Consider the following 16,397-nt stretch of genomic DNA (forward strand, 5'->3'; position numbering starts at 1 on the left):
AATAATCAAAGATTAAAAAATGAGTGTAAAAAAATAATCTGATTTTTTTTTTTTACACTAGTTTTTTAATCTGATTATTTTTTTACACTAATTTTTTAATCTTTGATTATTTTTTTTTTTTTACACTAGTTTTTTAATCTAAGATTAAAAAATCAGTGTAAAAAAAAATAATCAGAGATTAGTTAATTAGTTAAATTAGTGTAAAAAATTCAACGTTACACCCAAGCACTCCCTCCACACATTTTTGAGCTCCCCTCACCTACACCACGTACATGTCGGGGGCGCCTGCACATGAAAGCATTGATTGCAATACACGATACATATCGCAAGCAGCAAGAACTCTAGGCCCAATATTCACAATAACTACATTTCTGACCTGTAGGGTCAACTGTGGAGAATATAAGGTACCAAAGTTTGACGCTATTTCACAGGCAAATGCAAATTTAAACCCCGACATGTTGGTTATCATTTTACTTGGGACAACCTCATCTTTTATATTTTAATAAAAAATTGGGTATATGTTGTAATAAAATTAACTTTATTGTGGTTTTTACTGAAATTTTGCAAACTGTAATGCTAATATGTGACACAAAAAAAAATTTGTAGCTATCGCTAATTTATTCTTTATATTGTCCGTATGTTTTCAGAAAATATATAATGTTTGGGTGGTTTTTAACTAATCTTCAAGCCTAAAATAATTTTTTTTAGACCTGCAAAAAATGCAAACATTGCTTTGGCAGCAAAAGTGTTAAGTTAATTGCTGATTCTATCTACATTGTTGCTGTCTTTGTGTTTTTATGACACCTTAAATAATTCACATCCATATGTTTCCTTGATGTGGTGTGTGGATGTTAATCTGTCCATTTACAGCTAATAAAAGTAAATACAAATACAGCCGGACACAGATAAGGGCACACTGGTGACCGCATTAAATGTGGGACTATTTTAGCCACGTCTGCCCATTTGAGCCCAATTAACAGAATGTGCTATTTTCAGTCGATACCCCGCAGTTTATCCGATAAACAAGAGTATCATGGGCTGCTGACGGCCAGCGAATCCCTTATTGTGTTCTATTCAGGAGTAGAAGACAGTCTGGCTTAAAAGATTAGTGTCTGGGATAACAGGGTACAAACAGGCTGACGCTGTTCTGTGATTCCCCCTCCTCCTCTTCTCTTGTAGTTGGCTCAGACCCGGAATTTGCCCGGTATGTGGCCGGGGTCAACCAAGCTATGCAACAAAAACGGCAAGCGCAGCATGTCCGTCGTCCGAGCACCACACGTAGCAACTGGCCCCATCCTGAGGATTCGCACAGAACGTGGCCCTTCCCGGAATATTACACCGAGGGGTAAGAGCATTTTGCAGGACCACGGCCGGTTCCTTGTACTATAACAATGCAGTCAGTATTTTTAGGGTGGAACATGTACAGGGGCGGACTGACAACTCTTGGGGCCCCTGGCAAAGGGGGATCATGGGGCCCCTGTGTCCTTGCCCAAACTCAAAAAAGCCTATGAAAAAGGTACCAGGAGCATCTCATGGGGCCCCCTACTGACCCCGGGCCCTCGGGCAGTGCCCGAGTTTCCAAATGGTCAGTCCACCCCTGAACAAGTAACATGTTCCCAATGTTGCAGCCGCCTCCCGATTCCCCCGTCCTCCCTGTAACAGCAGTACAGGAAGTTCCCCATGCAAGTTGTCACTTTTTGAAAAGAGAGCAGCTGTGCGGGGCTCCACCTACACAGCCGCGTTTTTCTATCACAGTGTTCTGTGAATGAATGAACTACAAGTCAGTGGCGTCCCGAGGCGGGTGCGGCCTGCACTGGGTGACACTGACCGCACGGGGCGACACCGGACCCGCTCCATGAAAAGGTAAGTTGTAAAGCAAGCCGACAATCCCCGCTGGATGGATCCGATCCAATATGCTCAATCCACAGATCCGATCCATCCTTCGGGGATCGTCGGCTTTCTTTACTACTTAACTTTTCGTGGTTCGGTGTCACCCCGTATAAGTTGCATGCTGATGATCCCCGCAGGATGGATGGGATCTGCGGATTGGGGAGCATAATAGATCGGAGTCCGATCCATTATGCTCAATCCGCAGATTCGATCCATCCTGCGGGGATTGTCGGAGGGGGTGTCCCCAAGTGTTACCACACCGGGTGACACCTGCTACAACTCCCACCAGCCTTAGCAGCTACCGGCTTGTTATTCTCAGTGAACTACCATGGCACTGTGGAGCGCCCTGGTAGATCATGGATTCTGCTTGCCTGTACATCTCGTACGAGCAGGCAGATATACTGACAGATATGCTGGAGACCTGCATGGCACCGGTGATCGGATTGCTGCTGCTTTACAGGCTCCTGCAGCTACAAATAATAAATGCACGTTTTTTTTTTACTTGCAAAAAAATGTGCATTTATTATTTTTGGTCATAAGATGAGCTTATCCTTTAACTGCTTTCCTCCACCAGAGGATCTCACCAACACAGAAATACTCCTCTTAAATCCAGAGCTGTCCCTCCACAGTAATATTTTTTTTTTTTGCCCACTGTCGCCCAACCTGGCAGACTGAGGACATACTGTGAGTTCAGGGCATCCTGAACCCACCCTTAAGGGGTGCCACTACAGCTTCCTGCATTTGCTGAGTAATTGTATAGAGACTGGCGCTGACGTCACCACGACAGGCCACTCTCAGCATCATTGGATAGTTCCACCAACCAGAGAAAAGAACACTGCGGCATCGCAAGGGTTTGAAAAAGGTGAAAATAAAGAAAAATATTGCACTGGTGACCTGCAGGCGGTGGGGGACTTTAACGTAAACCCCATACAAAACTTTTTTTTTTTTCCCTATTCGGGTAGACGCCCAAGTTTTTTTTGTTTTTTTTTTTCTTTTCTTGCTGTATATGAGCGTTGGGGTGAACATATATGCAGCACATTATCATGTATTGTGTTAGCTTCACTTACTACAAAGCATAGATGGAGATCCAGCCTAAATGACGGGCCGGTTTGGTGTGCAGTACACACGGGCCGGTTTGGTGTGCAGTACACACGGGCTTCGGACTTTGTGGTTCCGAGGGAGACCAGCTCTCTACTATGTGCAGACAGGAATGGCCTGCACTGCTGGCGCCATCTAAAGGCCAGAACATGGCATAACTATACCTTTTCATTAGCACCAACCACTGAAGGAGTTTCAAGTGGTCCTGACATCATAAAGTCATTTTTACCCATATGGTTTCTTATAAAAGAAGCAAGAATATACTTAAACCGAACTCCAGATTTTGTAATCTTTAATTGTACATTTGGGCCAAGCTGGACCAAGCAAACTATCTATTACTAAGAAACAAGACTGCTTTCAGGGCTGTACAAACCATGTGTAGCATCAGCTAAATCGAGTGCACAGCACTGTGATCCAGCAGTGGGATGTCCTATTCCTGGAACTAATGCAGGCCATGCATGGTTCGAATTCTGAATGACTATTCGTCCAAAAATCGGAAATGTCGTTTGCTCGGTAATCCGATGGTGCCATCAATGATTTCGAAAATCGGCTGACCAAGTTATAAAGTTCATCCCATATAACAGGCGAAACTTCTGTTCCTTCCAGGTCACGGCTCATGCGCTTGTTCTTTTCTGAAAAACGATCGTACAATTTGACCATCATTGAGTCAAAAATCGGTAGTTTTTCACGAATTTTCCAACATGTCCGATCAACGAAAAGGGGAGGAGCCTTGAAAATCAGCCGGTGCCATTGACCCACTAACAGCAAAAATCAGCCGATTATTCTTATGTCTGACTTTCAGATGAAAAAACAGTCGATTTTCGAACCATGTATGGCCGGCCTAAGTTGAGTCAGGCTGAGCACTGCTCTGCCAATCACAGTAAACTTTGTATTTTTATCAGTGACTAGAAGGCTTACGCTGATTGGCTTCGATAGAGACAGTGATGTCGTTTTCCTGTCTCTCTACCTCAGTCAATCAGCTTTTTATACATAAAATACATGTTTTCCAGGGAGTGGCTGATGAGTACTTTTTGGGTTTTTGTCCCAGGAATGGAAAATCCCCATCCCACTGCTGGTACACAGTGCTGTATTGTATAGTTTATATAGCACTGACAGCAGTTGTGTTTCTTATGGAAATAGTTCATTTGGGCCAGCTTAGCCCAAAAACAATTTAAAATGGCACAAAACCTGGAGTTAGACGTTAATAAAAATATGCAAGTCAATGGGAGGTGAAAGTATTTGACTCCTACAAAGGTAGAGTACTTAAAGGGGAGTGGAGATGTGGCAGCTTTCGAATACACAGACTCCTGAAAAGTATATTCCCTCTTCTACTGAAGAGATGTTGGGTAATTGGTGACAGGGTTACCTCAAGGGCCCTTTCACACAGGGCAGACTCTCCCCGCTGATCAGAGCGGGCGGATGACAGATCCATGTATGCTCAGTTTATGGAGAACAGACATGGACCGAGCCTGGGCGACTGGCTGTAAACGGTCTCTGCGATCCGTCTTCACCCAACTGCCCTCTGATCCTCCTAAACGGATCTCTTTCCTTTTTTTTCTTTCTTTTTTTTGGGGGTTTTTGTTTGTTTTGTTTTAGTTTGTTTTTGTTTTAGTTTGTTTTTGTTTGTTTTGTTTTAGTTTGTTTTTGTTTGTTTTGTTTTTGTTTGTTTTGTTTTTGTTTGTTTTGTTTTTGTTTGTTTTGTTTTTGTTTGTTTTGTTTTTGTTTGTTATTTTTTTTGTTATGTTAAGTGAATCGTTCACACCTACCAGGTTCATAGGGATACATAGACCATCTAGTCAGGTCCACCTGAAAAACTGACAGGCGGACCTCATTGGATCGTCTCTGTGAAAGGCCCCTAAAGCTAAGTTCTAGCCATTTTTTTTTATATTTTTTAGAGAAAGACTTCTATGCACTATACGGAAGTGAATGGAACTTCCCCAGCTGGTACACAGGTAGCAATAAAATGGAGAAGAGATTTCCCTTCTATCCAGAAATTAAAAAAAAAGAAAAACGTTTAGCCAGTGCTCCATTTTCAGATGTCATGTAGGCAGTCTGCGACCCACTATGTCCATAATAGGTGAAAACTCATTGGTAGAACATATATTACTTTGTAGAATCAAAACTCCTTTTTATTATTTCCTTAAAGTAGAATTCCAGCCTAATCCTAACTAGTCTTAAAAATGTCCCCCCCCAACACCTGTGCTGACTAACCTGTGTAAAAAAAACAAAAAAACAAAAATAAAACTGTATATACTTTATTTTCAGCCCGCTGTGGTCTGGTCACATGATACCCTGTGTCAGTCAGTGGTGGGTGCAGGGGAGAGGGGCGAACATTTGACAACAGCTTGCAACGTTTGAGTGCTGACGTCATCCATTGGCTCCTATAGCCCATCTGTTGTCAGCGCTCCCTCCTCTCCCCTGCAGCCCCCGCTGGCTGACACATGAGAGCCAGATCACGTGAGTGGATTGGAGGTGCCTGCAGATAGGTATATACATCTGCTTACACAGATTAGTCAGCATAGGTGTTAGCAGAGGGAGCAGTTTCTTAAGAATTGTTAGGCTTTAGTTGGAATTCTACCTTTTAAATATACAAAAATAAATGAAAAAAAAAACTCCTTTTGCCTCTCGTTCTGCAGTGATGTGATGAACAGCAGCTGGACGGGTGCTCAGGGCGATTCGGCCAGTTCCAGTGACGAGACCTCATCTGCCAACGGAGACAGTCTATTCTCTATGTTCTCAGGTCCAGACCTTGTTGCTGCAGTCAAACAAAGGAGGTGAGTCACATGACTGCAATCACATCCTGTAAAAGTGCTTTATTAACTAGTTTTACCTGGAGGAACCACATCGGCACGCTCTGAAAATAGATCTTTATTGTGAGGAGAGAGAACATAAAAAGGGCCAGAGGCGTCCATAATCCCAGGCAGAATAGTCTCTGATCACTTATTGTTGATCATAATGTAATCCTAATGTTTGTCTGAAGGGAATTATCAACCTCAGTTATTTTTAAATACAAGGTAAAAAAAAAAAAGACACAACTTCCTTGTGTATTATAATAATTCTGTAAATATAAACCATATAAATGCTGCGCTACATTCAAACTTATTTAAGTGAATGTGGAATCCAATAACTCAAATCAAAAATAGTGACAATAATAATGAAAATAAATAATATGTGCTTAATGATAACAAAATTACCAAATAAACCACCCAAACTAATGAAAAAGCACAAACTTAAATCTATACGTATGTGCATGAGAAATACACATACATATATTACATCACACGTGCACAATGTGAAGTGAAATGATGACTAAATAATAAACGCAAACTCAAAGTCCAATAATGAAATGTTGAAGGTGAACAAAACTGTAAACGGTGTTTCCAATAATACTGTAAGGTGACCACAAGTGAAACAAATCGTGCAGATATCTGGGTGTAGATAGAGCTTATGAATCCAACCACCTTCTGGATTAGCCTCTCACCTCATCACTTCGACCCTTGCGGGTCAAAGAGCAGTAATGGATCCCTCTCACAGATCCTCCAGGCACCACAGCACTCCAAAACCACTTTTCAGGATTTAGTATTCCCACTCAGGCTCTTCTCCAAGTATAGTATGTTACCAGGACATAGAAGGTGAATCTCCCCAGGGGAAACACAGATCGCAATAACAATTTCATAGGGAATCTAACCCATGACTTGCTTCCATTGTGAGGATCTTTTAAGAGATCAATAGGAAGGATTTTCCCAACTCCAAAGCTTGAATGATGATCCACCAGGCCAGAGAAAACCTGGTGTTTGGTGACAGGTGCATCAGTTTGTCCCGAGACATCTCGGGACAAACTGATGCACCTGTCACCAAACACCAGGTTTTCTCTGGCCTGGTGGATCATCATTCAAGCTTTGGAGTTGGGAAAATCCTTCCTATTGATCTCTTAAAAGATCCTCACAATGGAAGCAAGTCATGGGTTAGATTCCCTATGAAATTGTTATTGCGATCTGTGTTTCCCCTGGGGAGATTCACCTTCTATGTCCTGGTAACATACTATACTTGGAGAAGAGCCTGAGTGGGAATACTAAATCCTGAAAAGTGGTTTTGGAGTGCTGTGGTGCCTGGAGGATCTGTGAGAGGGATCCATTACTGCTCTTTGACCCGCAAGGGTCGAAGTGATGAGGTGAGAGGCTAATCCAGAAGGTGGTTGGATTCATAAGCTCTATCTACACCCAGATATCTGCACGATTTGTTTCACTTGTGGTCACCTTACAGTATTATTGGAAACACCGTTTACAGTTTTGTTCACCTTCAACATTTCATTATTGGACTTTGAGTTTGCGTTTATTATTTAGTCATCATTTCACTTCACATTGTGCACGTGTGATGTAATATATGTATGTGTATTTCTCATGCACATACGTATAGATTTAAGTTTGTGCTTTTTCATTAGTTTGGGTGGTTTATTTGGTAATTTTGTTATCATTAAGCACATATTATTTATTTTCATTATTATTGTCACTATTTTTGATTTGAGTTATTGGATTCCACATTCACTTAAATAAGTTTGAATGTAGCGCAGCATTTATATGGTTTATATTTACTTGATCACTGGTATATGATTTAATGCTAGCAGCTGTTTGGGGTTCATATATTAATTTAGTTTGTTTTAAACACACATTTGGAGCGCAGGAGGGTCACACCACTATTGCTACTATAATAATTCTGTATTTGCTGCATTTTTTTTTCTTTCCACCAGAAAACACAGCAGTGGTGAACAAGAAGCAAACACATTACCGTCACCACCTCTCCTATCTACAGTAGACGATCTCAACCAGGTGAGTCTATGGGAGCATCCGCTGTTTGGGTACTTTCTGCCTTTTCTAATGAGTAGGGTGCAGTGTCCTTTATTGACCAAAGGGAGTCTACTTGACCGAATATAGACCTGTACAAGATGAATCACAGATTTTCTTTGGGTTACAATGAGGTTTATTGCATAAGCCTGCAAGTGTCTGTAGTGACAACCAGGGGCAGACTGACAACCCATGAGGCCCCCGGGCAATAGGGGACCATGGGGCCCCTGTGTCCTTGCCCACACTCAAAAAAACCTATAAAAAAGGTACCAGGGGCATTTCATGGGGCCCCCTACTGACCCCGGGCCTTCGGGCAGTGCCCGAGTGCTCGAATGGTCAGTCCGCCCCTGGTGACAACTGAAACATTCCTAACCAGGGTTCCCCCCCGAGAGGTTACGAGGGGTTCCATGACCTCTAGCTAAATGACCTCCCGTCTGCTGGTTGCTGCATAGATCCAAAGTAAACTCCACTTGGCAAAGCTAGTAGCATATTACACCAATCTTTTTAGTTGTGTGTAAGGTTGGCAGTCTGGCCACCAGTGTAAGGAATCCCTCTGTCTGGCCACCAGTGTAAGGAATCCCTCTGTCTGGCCACCAGTGTAAGGAATCCCTCTGTCGGGCCACCAGTGTAAGGAATCCCTCTGTCGGGCCACCAGTGTGAGGAATCCCTCTGTCTGGCCACCAGTGTGAGGAATCCCTCTGTCTGGCCACCAGTGTGAGGAATCCCTCTGTCTGGCCACCAGTGTGAGGAATCCCTCTGTCTGGCCACCAGTGTGAGGAATCCCTCTGTCTGGCCACCAGTGTGAGGAATCCCTCTGTCTGGCCACCAGTGTGAGGAATCCCTCTTGTCTGGCCACCAGTGTGAGGAATCCCTCTTGTCTGGCCACCAGTGTGAGGAATCCCTCTTGTCTGGCCACCAGTGTGAGGAATCCCTCTTGTCTGGCCACCAGTGTGAGGAATCCCTCTTGTCTGGCCACCAGTGTGAGGAATCCCTCTTGTCTGGCCACCAGTGTAGGGAGCATTCTCCCTAATTTTAGCAAGGGTTCCCCAAGACCTGAAAATTGTTTTAAGGGTTCCTCTGGGGTAAAAGGGTCAAGAGAGGCTGCTGTAACATAAAATATGTGTAGGCATTGAGCAGACATGGGTCCTGATTTATTAAAATGGAATTCCAGTAAAGAAATCCAAATCTCCCCTTCATTTATTTGGTGAATAACATAACCTTTTGTATTTTACACTTTTTGGATTGCTAACTGATTAGAAACAATCATCCAATGCAAACGTTCAGCAACCCTCCTCTCTGACCGACATACATGCTCTGCGCAGGCTTACATTGCATGCTTACAGACACTTCCTGATAGATTTGTCGACGTCCATTCTCCTCCATCGGCAAACCCCGCCTTGTCATTGACGTATCACCCAGTGGTCCACCGGCCACAGAGCAGCAGATGCGCGTTACTACCGGAAGTGGCTCTCAAATGAACACACACACTGTAACCCACAGAGTGCTCTGCGATAGTTCTGTTGTGCAGTGAGTGCGCTCTCAGCACAAAAACCATGGCCGCCCAGAGACTCCTATATGTGGCATGTGGGTGAAAAGCCCACCCTTTTGCTGCTGCATGTATATGTCGGGCGGTCATAAAGGGGTTAACGTCTACAAACATACAGTGCTATCCAAGTTATTTACCATTAAGGAATATTATATTTTATTTTTTAGATTGGAATTAGTGCCGAGTTGTGCATCTGTTTATAAACCCGTATGTAATCAATATTGCAGTGTCCTATAGGTTTAGTTTTGTCATCTTTTGGTTGATTATAGACAGCGGGTTTCCCAGGTGAAGTGTTTCTCACGTCTCAGTACCGTTTTCTTTTTCATTTCAGGAAAACAAAACCAAAACATGGCCGCCTAAAGCTCCTTGGCAGCACTCCTCCCCTCTCTCCAATACACTGCCCAACCAGAGCTCCTCTTTGTACCACATGACAAATCCCGTGAGCCAATGGAACGACACAATGCAGATACTCCAGTCACCCGTCTGGTCCACCGCCAACGACTGCGCGCCTCCCGCCGGCATCTCCTCGACCTTTGCGTACGCACAGCAGCCGTCTCAGCAGACGAACAAGGGCTTTAAATCCTTCCAGATGAAGCACGAGCGCAGACCCTCCTACCTGCACCAGTTCTGACTGGGGCCGCCACTTGCAGGGGATGGGGTCTGATGCTAAACTTTTTGGGGTTTGAGTTACAAACAGTTTTGGGTGTTTTGGTTCTAATCCTGTGGTGAGAAAAAAAAAAAAAAAAGATAGATTTTTAACTTTTTGACAGCATTGACTATTCCTAAACATGCTTCTCCTCCATCTTCACCGGGTTACATGCTACTGGAGTCTGTCTGTGCCGTATGCGTCTGTCGTGATAACTTTCACTACCCGCAGAGAAGCCTCAGCCCTCAGTGTTTACTAGTTGGGGGTTCCGGGCAGAGATACCCCGTGGCTCTCACCGACTGCGGTCAGCTTGTAGATTTGTAGATGACCCCCCCCGTGCCCTCGGTCCTTTGTGGTTATGTTGGCCTTTTTCAGGGCAGGAACAGGTCTCAGGAGCCAGATACGTCTGAAAAGAACAGCTGGTGCCTAATATTTAGATCTTTTCGGGTTGCCGACACCGTCACCAGATTTTTGGCTCTTTTAAGTGCCTGCTGGATTCTAGATTGGGCTGACTGGTTTCTGAATTCCTCCTTTTGACCCCTTCTGTTGGCCTTTTAAAGAGGTCATGTGATCACTGTGATATGCTGTCACAGTAATCACATGATCGGGCGCTTGTCCTGCTGTCTCCTGATCTTTGCTATGTGACTAGGAGATGTCAGTGACAGAATGATCACAGTGCTGGGGGCGAACGAATGAGCAAGGCCGACACAAAACAGGTACACATCGAAGTGGCGGCACAGAATAAAGCCCGCCTCTGTGCCTCCACATCTGTGCATACAACCAAGGGACAGAGGTTAAAGGATATCGTACAAAGGATGCCATTGCTGTCTGCGCCCTAAAAAAGGTTTGTTGCCTGACTGTGATGGCCATCCACTCAACTCATAAGTTTGAGTCACTTGCTAGAAGTGAGTATGCAGACCCGGAGTTTTGACGTCGCTGTGATCTCTGGTTCCATGCTGACTCCTGACCAGTTACTTTTGTAAGCAGTCAGACAGCCAGTCAACCAACATTTTCAGAAGTCCTCGCACTTCTCTCAGTTTCTTGGTGTCTTTTATAGCACTCAAGTATCATAGCAAGCAGGGATAGATAGGGCTGGCTGTAGACCTGGCTTGGCAATGTTTGTGAGCTTCCTTGATATTTGGAGATTCATTATTAAAGGGTTCATGTACTTTGCTGAAGATGCCCACAGACACAAGATAATTCCCAACCCCCCTCCACATCCCCAGTTCCCCGTTACCATCCCCCAGTCCCCCCCCCATCCCCAGTTCCCCCCCCCCCCATCCCCAGTTTCCCCCCCCCCCCCCCATCCCCAGTTCCCCCTCATCCCCAGTTCCCCCCCATCCCCAGTTCCCCCCCCCCCAATCCCCATCCCTAGTTTGCCCCCCCCCCCCAATCCCCATCCCTAGTTTGCCCCCCCAATCCCCATCCCTAGTTTGCCCCCCCAATCCCCATCCCTAGTTTGCCCCCCCAATCCCCATCCCTAGTTTGCCCCCCCCCCCCAATCCCCATCCCTAGTTTGCCCCCCCCCCCCAATCCCCATCCCTAGTTTGCCCCCCCCCCAATCCCCATCCCTAGTTTGCCCCCCCCCCCAATCCCCATCCCTAGTTTGCCCCCCCCAATCCCCATCCCTAGTTTGCCCCCCCCAATCCCCATCCCTAGTTTGCCCCCCAATCCCCATCCCCAGTTCCCCCAACAATTCTTGTGTTTATGGTGATCATTTGGCTGCATTCAAAAAGCACGCAGACAGTCCCAGCTTGCATCATGTTTCTGGGGACAGTGTATGGGGGGAATACTGGTCAGAGAAGCTTTTTTTTTTTTTTTTTTCCTCCTAGCCTCCCACACCTCACTGGGCTCTCATCCCGCCATCCTTGCTGCCAGGCTTGTAGAGAAAAGTGAGGTCATCCAAAAGAGCTGTAGGAGGCTTAGATGACATGTAACCTGTTCACTCTGTGTTTGTACCTCTTAGAGTTGGTTACATGGTTTTCACTACCAGTATTTTACTGGCATTCACTAACAGAAAACACACACGAAAAAAAAAAACACAGCTAAACTTTGGCATTCATAAGGAGCTAATGCAGCAGCTCCATTGACTGTCATTCTTCCACTTGTACTGTGGAATTAACTAAGCTTCATGTGGCGGAAAACTGGTGCAGGGAAGTGTCTGAAGAGGCATGCATCACATTACCTGTTAGAGGTCTATCTGCGCCACCAAAGTCTGTTTCTATATCAGAGTGAAATAGAAACTGGCATGCGTTCTGCGACTAATTAACAAAGGGAATGTGGGAGTTTTCAGTATAGAAAACTTCCATAGATCCCCGCCAGGTTAGACCTGATGTGAGTTGTGAGCAGACAGCTCACATCCTTCTCTCTGCTTGTGCAGCGTTTACACTGCACATCCCTCCTCCTCCTTTCTGGCCTCAGCTGAGTTTGGGGGTGGGGATAGGGACGGGCAGAAGAAACCGGAGCATGCAGCTCTAGCTGTACGATTCTGTGCTGTGTCTGTCACAGACGCAGCATAGAACACACAGCAGATGCTGCTCCTAATTAAAACAGGCGCAAGCCCCTTTTGTTGATTAGGACTGATCTGCTCCATTTTCTTTAGGTCCATGGTAAAGTGAACTGCGTGATCTTGGCTTCGATCCCTGGACAGAGGAAAGCATACTTTGTCAGAATGGGAGCAGTGGGGTGCCATCCAAAAACCCGCTTTCCTTCAGGTGCTGTGTTCTATATGGAGCCCTGGTTGTATTTATTGAGGAGCCGCTCTTCAATCAGGAAATTCTTTGAAAGAAATTGTTCATGTAGCTCTTATTATGAAACCGTGCCCATCGGCAAAATGAACCCTATGTGCGGGGGACAGCAAAGTCTGATTTTTGAGCCTTTTGGACAAAATGATGAACTCAGCAGCTGGTCAGCCAAATCTGAGAGGGGAGGTAAAACCTTTTTGAGGTGGTCTTCCAGGGTAGAGTTAAAGCAGGAGTAGGCAACTGTGGTGCTCCGGCTGTGAGGAAACTACAAATCCCATCATGCCTCTGAAAGTCATTCCTGTGGCTGTCAGTATTGCAATGCCTCATGGGACTTGTATTTCCATAACAGCTGGAGTGCCAAACTTACCTACACCTGAGATTATGATGGTTTATTACAGTTCATGAACTTCTACAGGAGAGCCAGTGGCTGCGTAAAGTCTGCAACCCTTATTATTTAAAATCAGCACCAACTGTTAGATTAAAGTAGAATTCCAGGCTTAACCTACCCCCCCCCCCCCCAAAAAAATATCTATACATACTAAGGCAGCCCATAGATCATGCGATTTTCTTTCCTTTGACCAGAGGTGGAAGGAAAGAAAATTGCTTGATTCCCTCATCAACACAGTCATTGTTGATATGGGAATCCCTCCCACAGTGCTATAGTGTTCTGCTGCCAGGGAGCCTTCCTAGCCAGCAGAACACAATGACTACTGCTAGTGGCTATAGCCCACCGGCAGTAGTCGCATGTAAAAATACTGGAAACTTTTACAATACCTTTTACCTGATGCTGTAGCTCATGGAATTTTGTCCAGCCCAAAAGGGAGGCCATCGACTCCATTGTTGATTTCCCAAAATCCTTCACCCTAGCCTAAGCAAAGGAATACCGGACCCAGGGTCGCCATCACCAATGTTTGTGAAACCATATTCAGTCACTTTGTAGTAGTTACGTTTCAGTTAGTGAATAAAAATGTCCAGGGTCGAGAGGCTCCCCTGTTGAAAACTTAAATAAACCACCCCCCCTTTGTCTAAAATGCTGCCCCAACTGGCCGTATTTTTGCCTCTATGACAGCCCTACAGGACATATCATCTAAACATGGAGGATCAGTTTTGTGAATAAAGGTCTGTCCGTTTCATATTAAAGACCCCCCCCTCCCCAGTGTAGTTCTTTAGGTGGATGCAAGTTGTGTCGCAATCTAATTTTCATCATCGCCAATTCATTTTTTTTTTTTTTTTTTCATTTTTTTTTTTTAATTGAATATTCAAAACGTATCCTGTTCCTTATGGCCAAAGGCATTATGCACATACAACTCCAGAAAATAAAAACTTCTGAGATAGTAAAAGTCTTTCAATATTCTTTAAAAATTATATTAAAAAAAAAAAAAGAATCTTATGTGAGCTGGCTCCGAAAAATAACTAAATTAATTAGCAGGTAGATGAAATAATAATAAAAAATATATATATATATATATTTTTAAAGAATGCAGCATAATGTCACTTAACAAAAAAAACAAAAAAAAATGTGCCATGACATACAATGCTTTATATTAGGAGTCACATTTCTTCCAACCAAAGTGGCTACAAGAGAAGAAAATGGTGCTTATGATATAAATTTAAATAGTTTGTGTAGCAGATTTCCCATTTTATCTTAATCAATGTTACAGAATATTCTTTATATCTATATATATAGTTTATATGTATTTAAAAAAAAAATAAAAGCGTCATTTCGTCTTTTGAAAAGAGCCCTCTTCAATTCCTCCCAACGTTTTCTAGTTTCGAAAAGAGAAAAAAAAAATAAAAAATATTGACAGTATTAATCTTATTTTTCTATTTTCGTATATTGTTATATATCACTAATATACTTTAACTCATAACTGTGAGTAAAGAACTTGCTGACTTGCGTAGCGGGATCGTGAAAAACAAAAAAAATTGTGTTTCTTTGGACCTAAACACTGAAGCACATTTTTTTTCTTTTTTTTTTTTTTTTCCAATTTATCTAATTATACCAAAAAATATGTATAAAACACTAAACTATATACAATTCATAACTAGGGTATTTAAAGCCCGTACTTTTTTTTTTTTTCTTGCCCCCTTTGTACAGTGATGTATTTTATAGCCCGAATGTTACCGGTTTTTGCGTTTGTGTGATAAATCTGACATTACTGTATTTATATTGTTTTTTTTTTTTTTACTTCTGACCCATCAAGTCTACATACATCCTCTATGTTTACAGAGACTTGTGTGCTGTGCAAAGCCCTCAGTACTGACCTGCTCTGTTGCTTCTTTATTTTTTTCCCACTTGCCTGTTTCTGTAAAGACTTCTGTTCTCATTGAAGGTTCAAGGTAAAATGTTTCATTGAATTCTCTTTCAGTCTCCCTAAAGAATGGATACCATGCTCCCCTTTTTGTCTGCAAACCTTTGCACTTAAGTGTGGGCGCTCCACCCAAAAGGCTTTTTTTTTTTTTTTTCAGGTATGGGTGGTATTTGGCAGACTGCACACCACTCAGAGGCTTCTTGGGGCCACCAATGCTGAGGTCTCCATCACAGCCCAACGTCCTGCTGCATTCAAAGTCTTTGACTCCTACCTACCCTGTTAAAAAATATAGTTTCTCATCTCATTTGGGTAAAATTAGAGACCAAAAAAATGGAGACCACCTTGTGAAGATGGTGGAGGATGGGTCATTGGTTTGAATCTGCTCCTACCTTCTTCCTATTTCTCAAAAGAAACTGGAAAAAGGCAGGGGTGATTTATGTGCGACTTTACAGGCAAGGTTTCCCCCCCCCCCCTCCTAGAAGGCCATTGTGAAGGTGGTGTGTTCTGACAGAGGGCTGTTATGGAGGTGTCAACCTCTGGCAGGAGACCTTTATGAAGGTGTCACTCTATGACAGCAGACCTTTATGGATTTGTCACTCTATGACAGCAGACCTTTATGGAGTTGTCACACTGACAGCAGCCCTTTATGGAGTTGTCACACTGACAGCAGCCCTTTATGGAGTTGTCACACACTGACAGCAGCCCTTTATGGAGTTGTCACACACTGACAGCAGCCCTTTATGGAGTTGTCACACTGACAGCAGCCCTTTATGGAGTTGTCACACACTGACAGCAGCCCTTTATGGAGTTGTCACACTGACAGCAGCCCTTTATGGAGTTGTCACACACTGACAGCAGCCCTTTATGGAGTTGTCACACTCTGACAGCAGACCTTTATGAAGGTGTCACTTTTTGACAGCTGGCTTTTATAAAAGCTGGCAATTATGGCAGCAGGCTTTTATGAAGGTGTCACTCTGACAGCTAACCGTTATGGAGATGTTACTTTATGACAGCAGGCTGTTGAGGAGGCGTCCCTCTGTGACAGCAGGCTGTTGAGGAGGCGTCCCTCTGTGACAGCAGGCTGTTGAGGAGGCGTCCCTCTGTGACAGCAGGCTGTTGAGGAGGCGTCCCTCTGTGACAGCAGGCTGTTGAGGAGGCGTCCCTCTGTGAAAGCAGGCTGTTGAGGAGGCGTCCCTCTGTGAAAGCAGGCTGTTGAGGAGGCGTCCGTCTGTGACAGCAGGCTGTTGAGGAGGCGTCCCTCTGTGACAGCAGGCTGTTGAGGAGGCGTCACTCTCTGCTGGCCATTGTAGAGGTGGCACT

General features: G+C 44.1%; 1 protein-coding gene across 1 annotated transcript; it reads left to right on the forward strand.

Annotated features, from left to right (window-relative positions):
* Positions 1–971: 971 nt before the first annotated feature.
* Positions 972–11,291, forward strand: LOC149427139 (granule associated Rac and RHOG effector protein 1-like). Its single transcript, XM_089668220.1, has 4 exons — positions 972–1,345; positions 5,625–5,762; positions 7,736–7,814; positions 9,707–11,291. Exons 1-4 carry the CDS (start codon positions 1,230–1,232, stop codon positions 10,004–10,006), a joined length of 633 nt encoding a protein of 210 aa, XP_089524346.1. The 5' UTR covers positions 972–1,229; the 3' UTR covers positions 10,007–11,291.
* Positions 11,292–16,397: the final 5,106 nt, after the last annotated feature.

This window comes from Staurois parvus, unplaced genomic scaffold (genome assembly GCF_062004578.1).
Source record: "Staurois parvus isolate SC_StPar_1 unplaced genomic scaffold, SC_StPar_1.0 ptg003976l, whole genome shotgun sequence".
NCBI lineage: Eukaryota > Metazoa > Chordata > Amphibia > Anura > Ranidae > Staurois > Staurois parvus.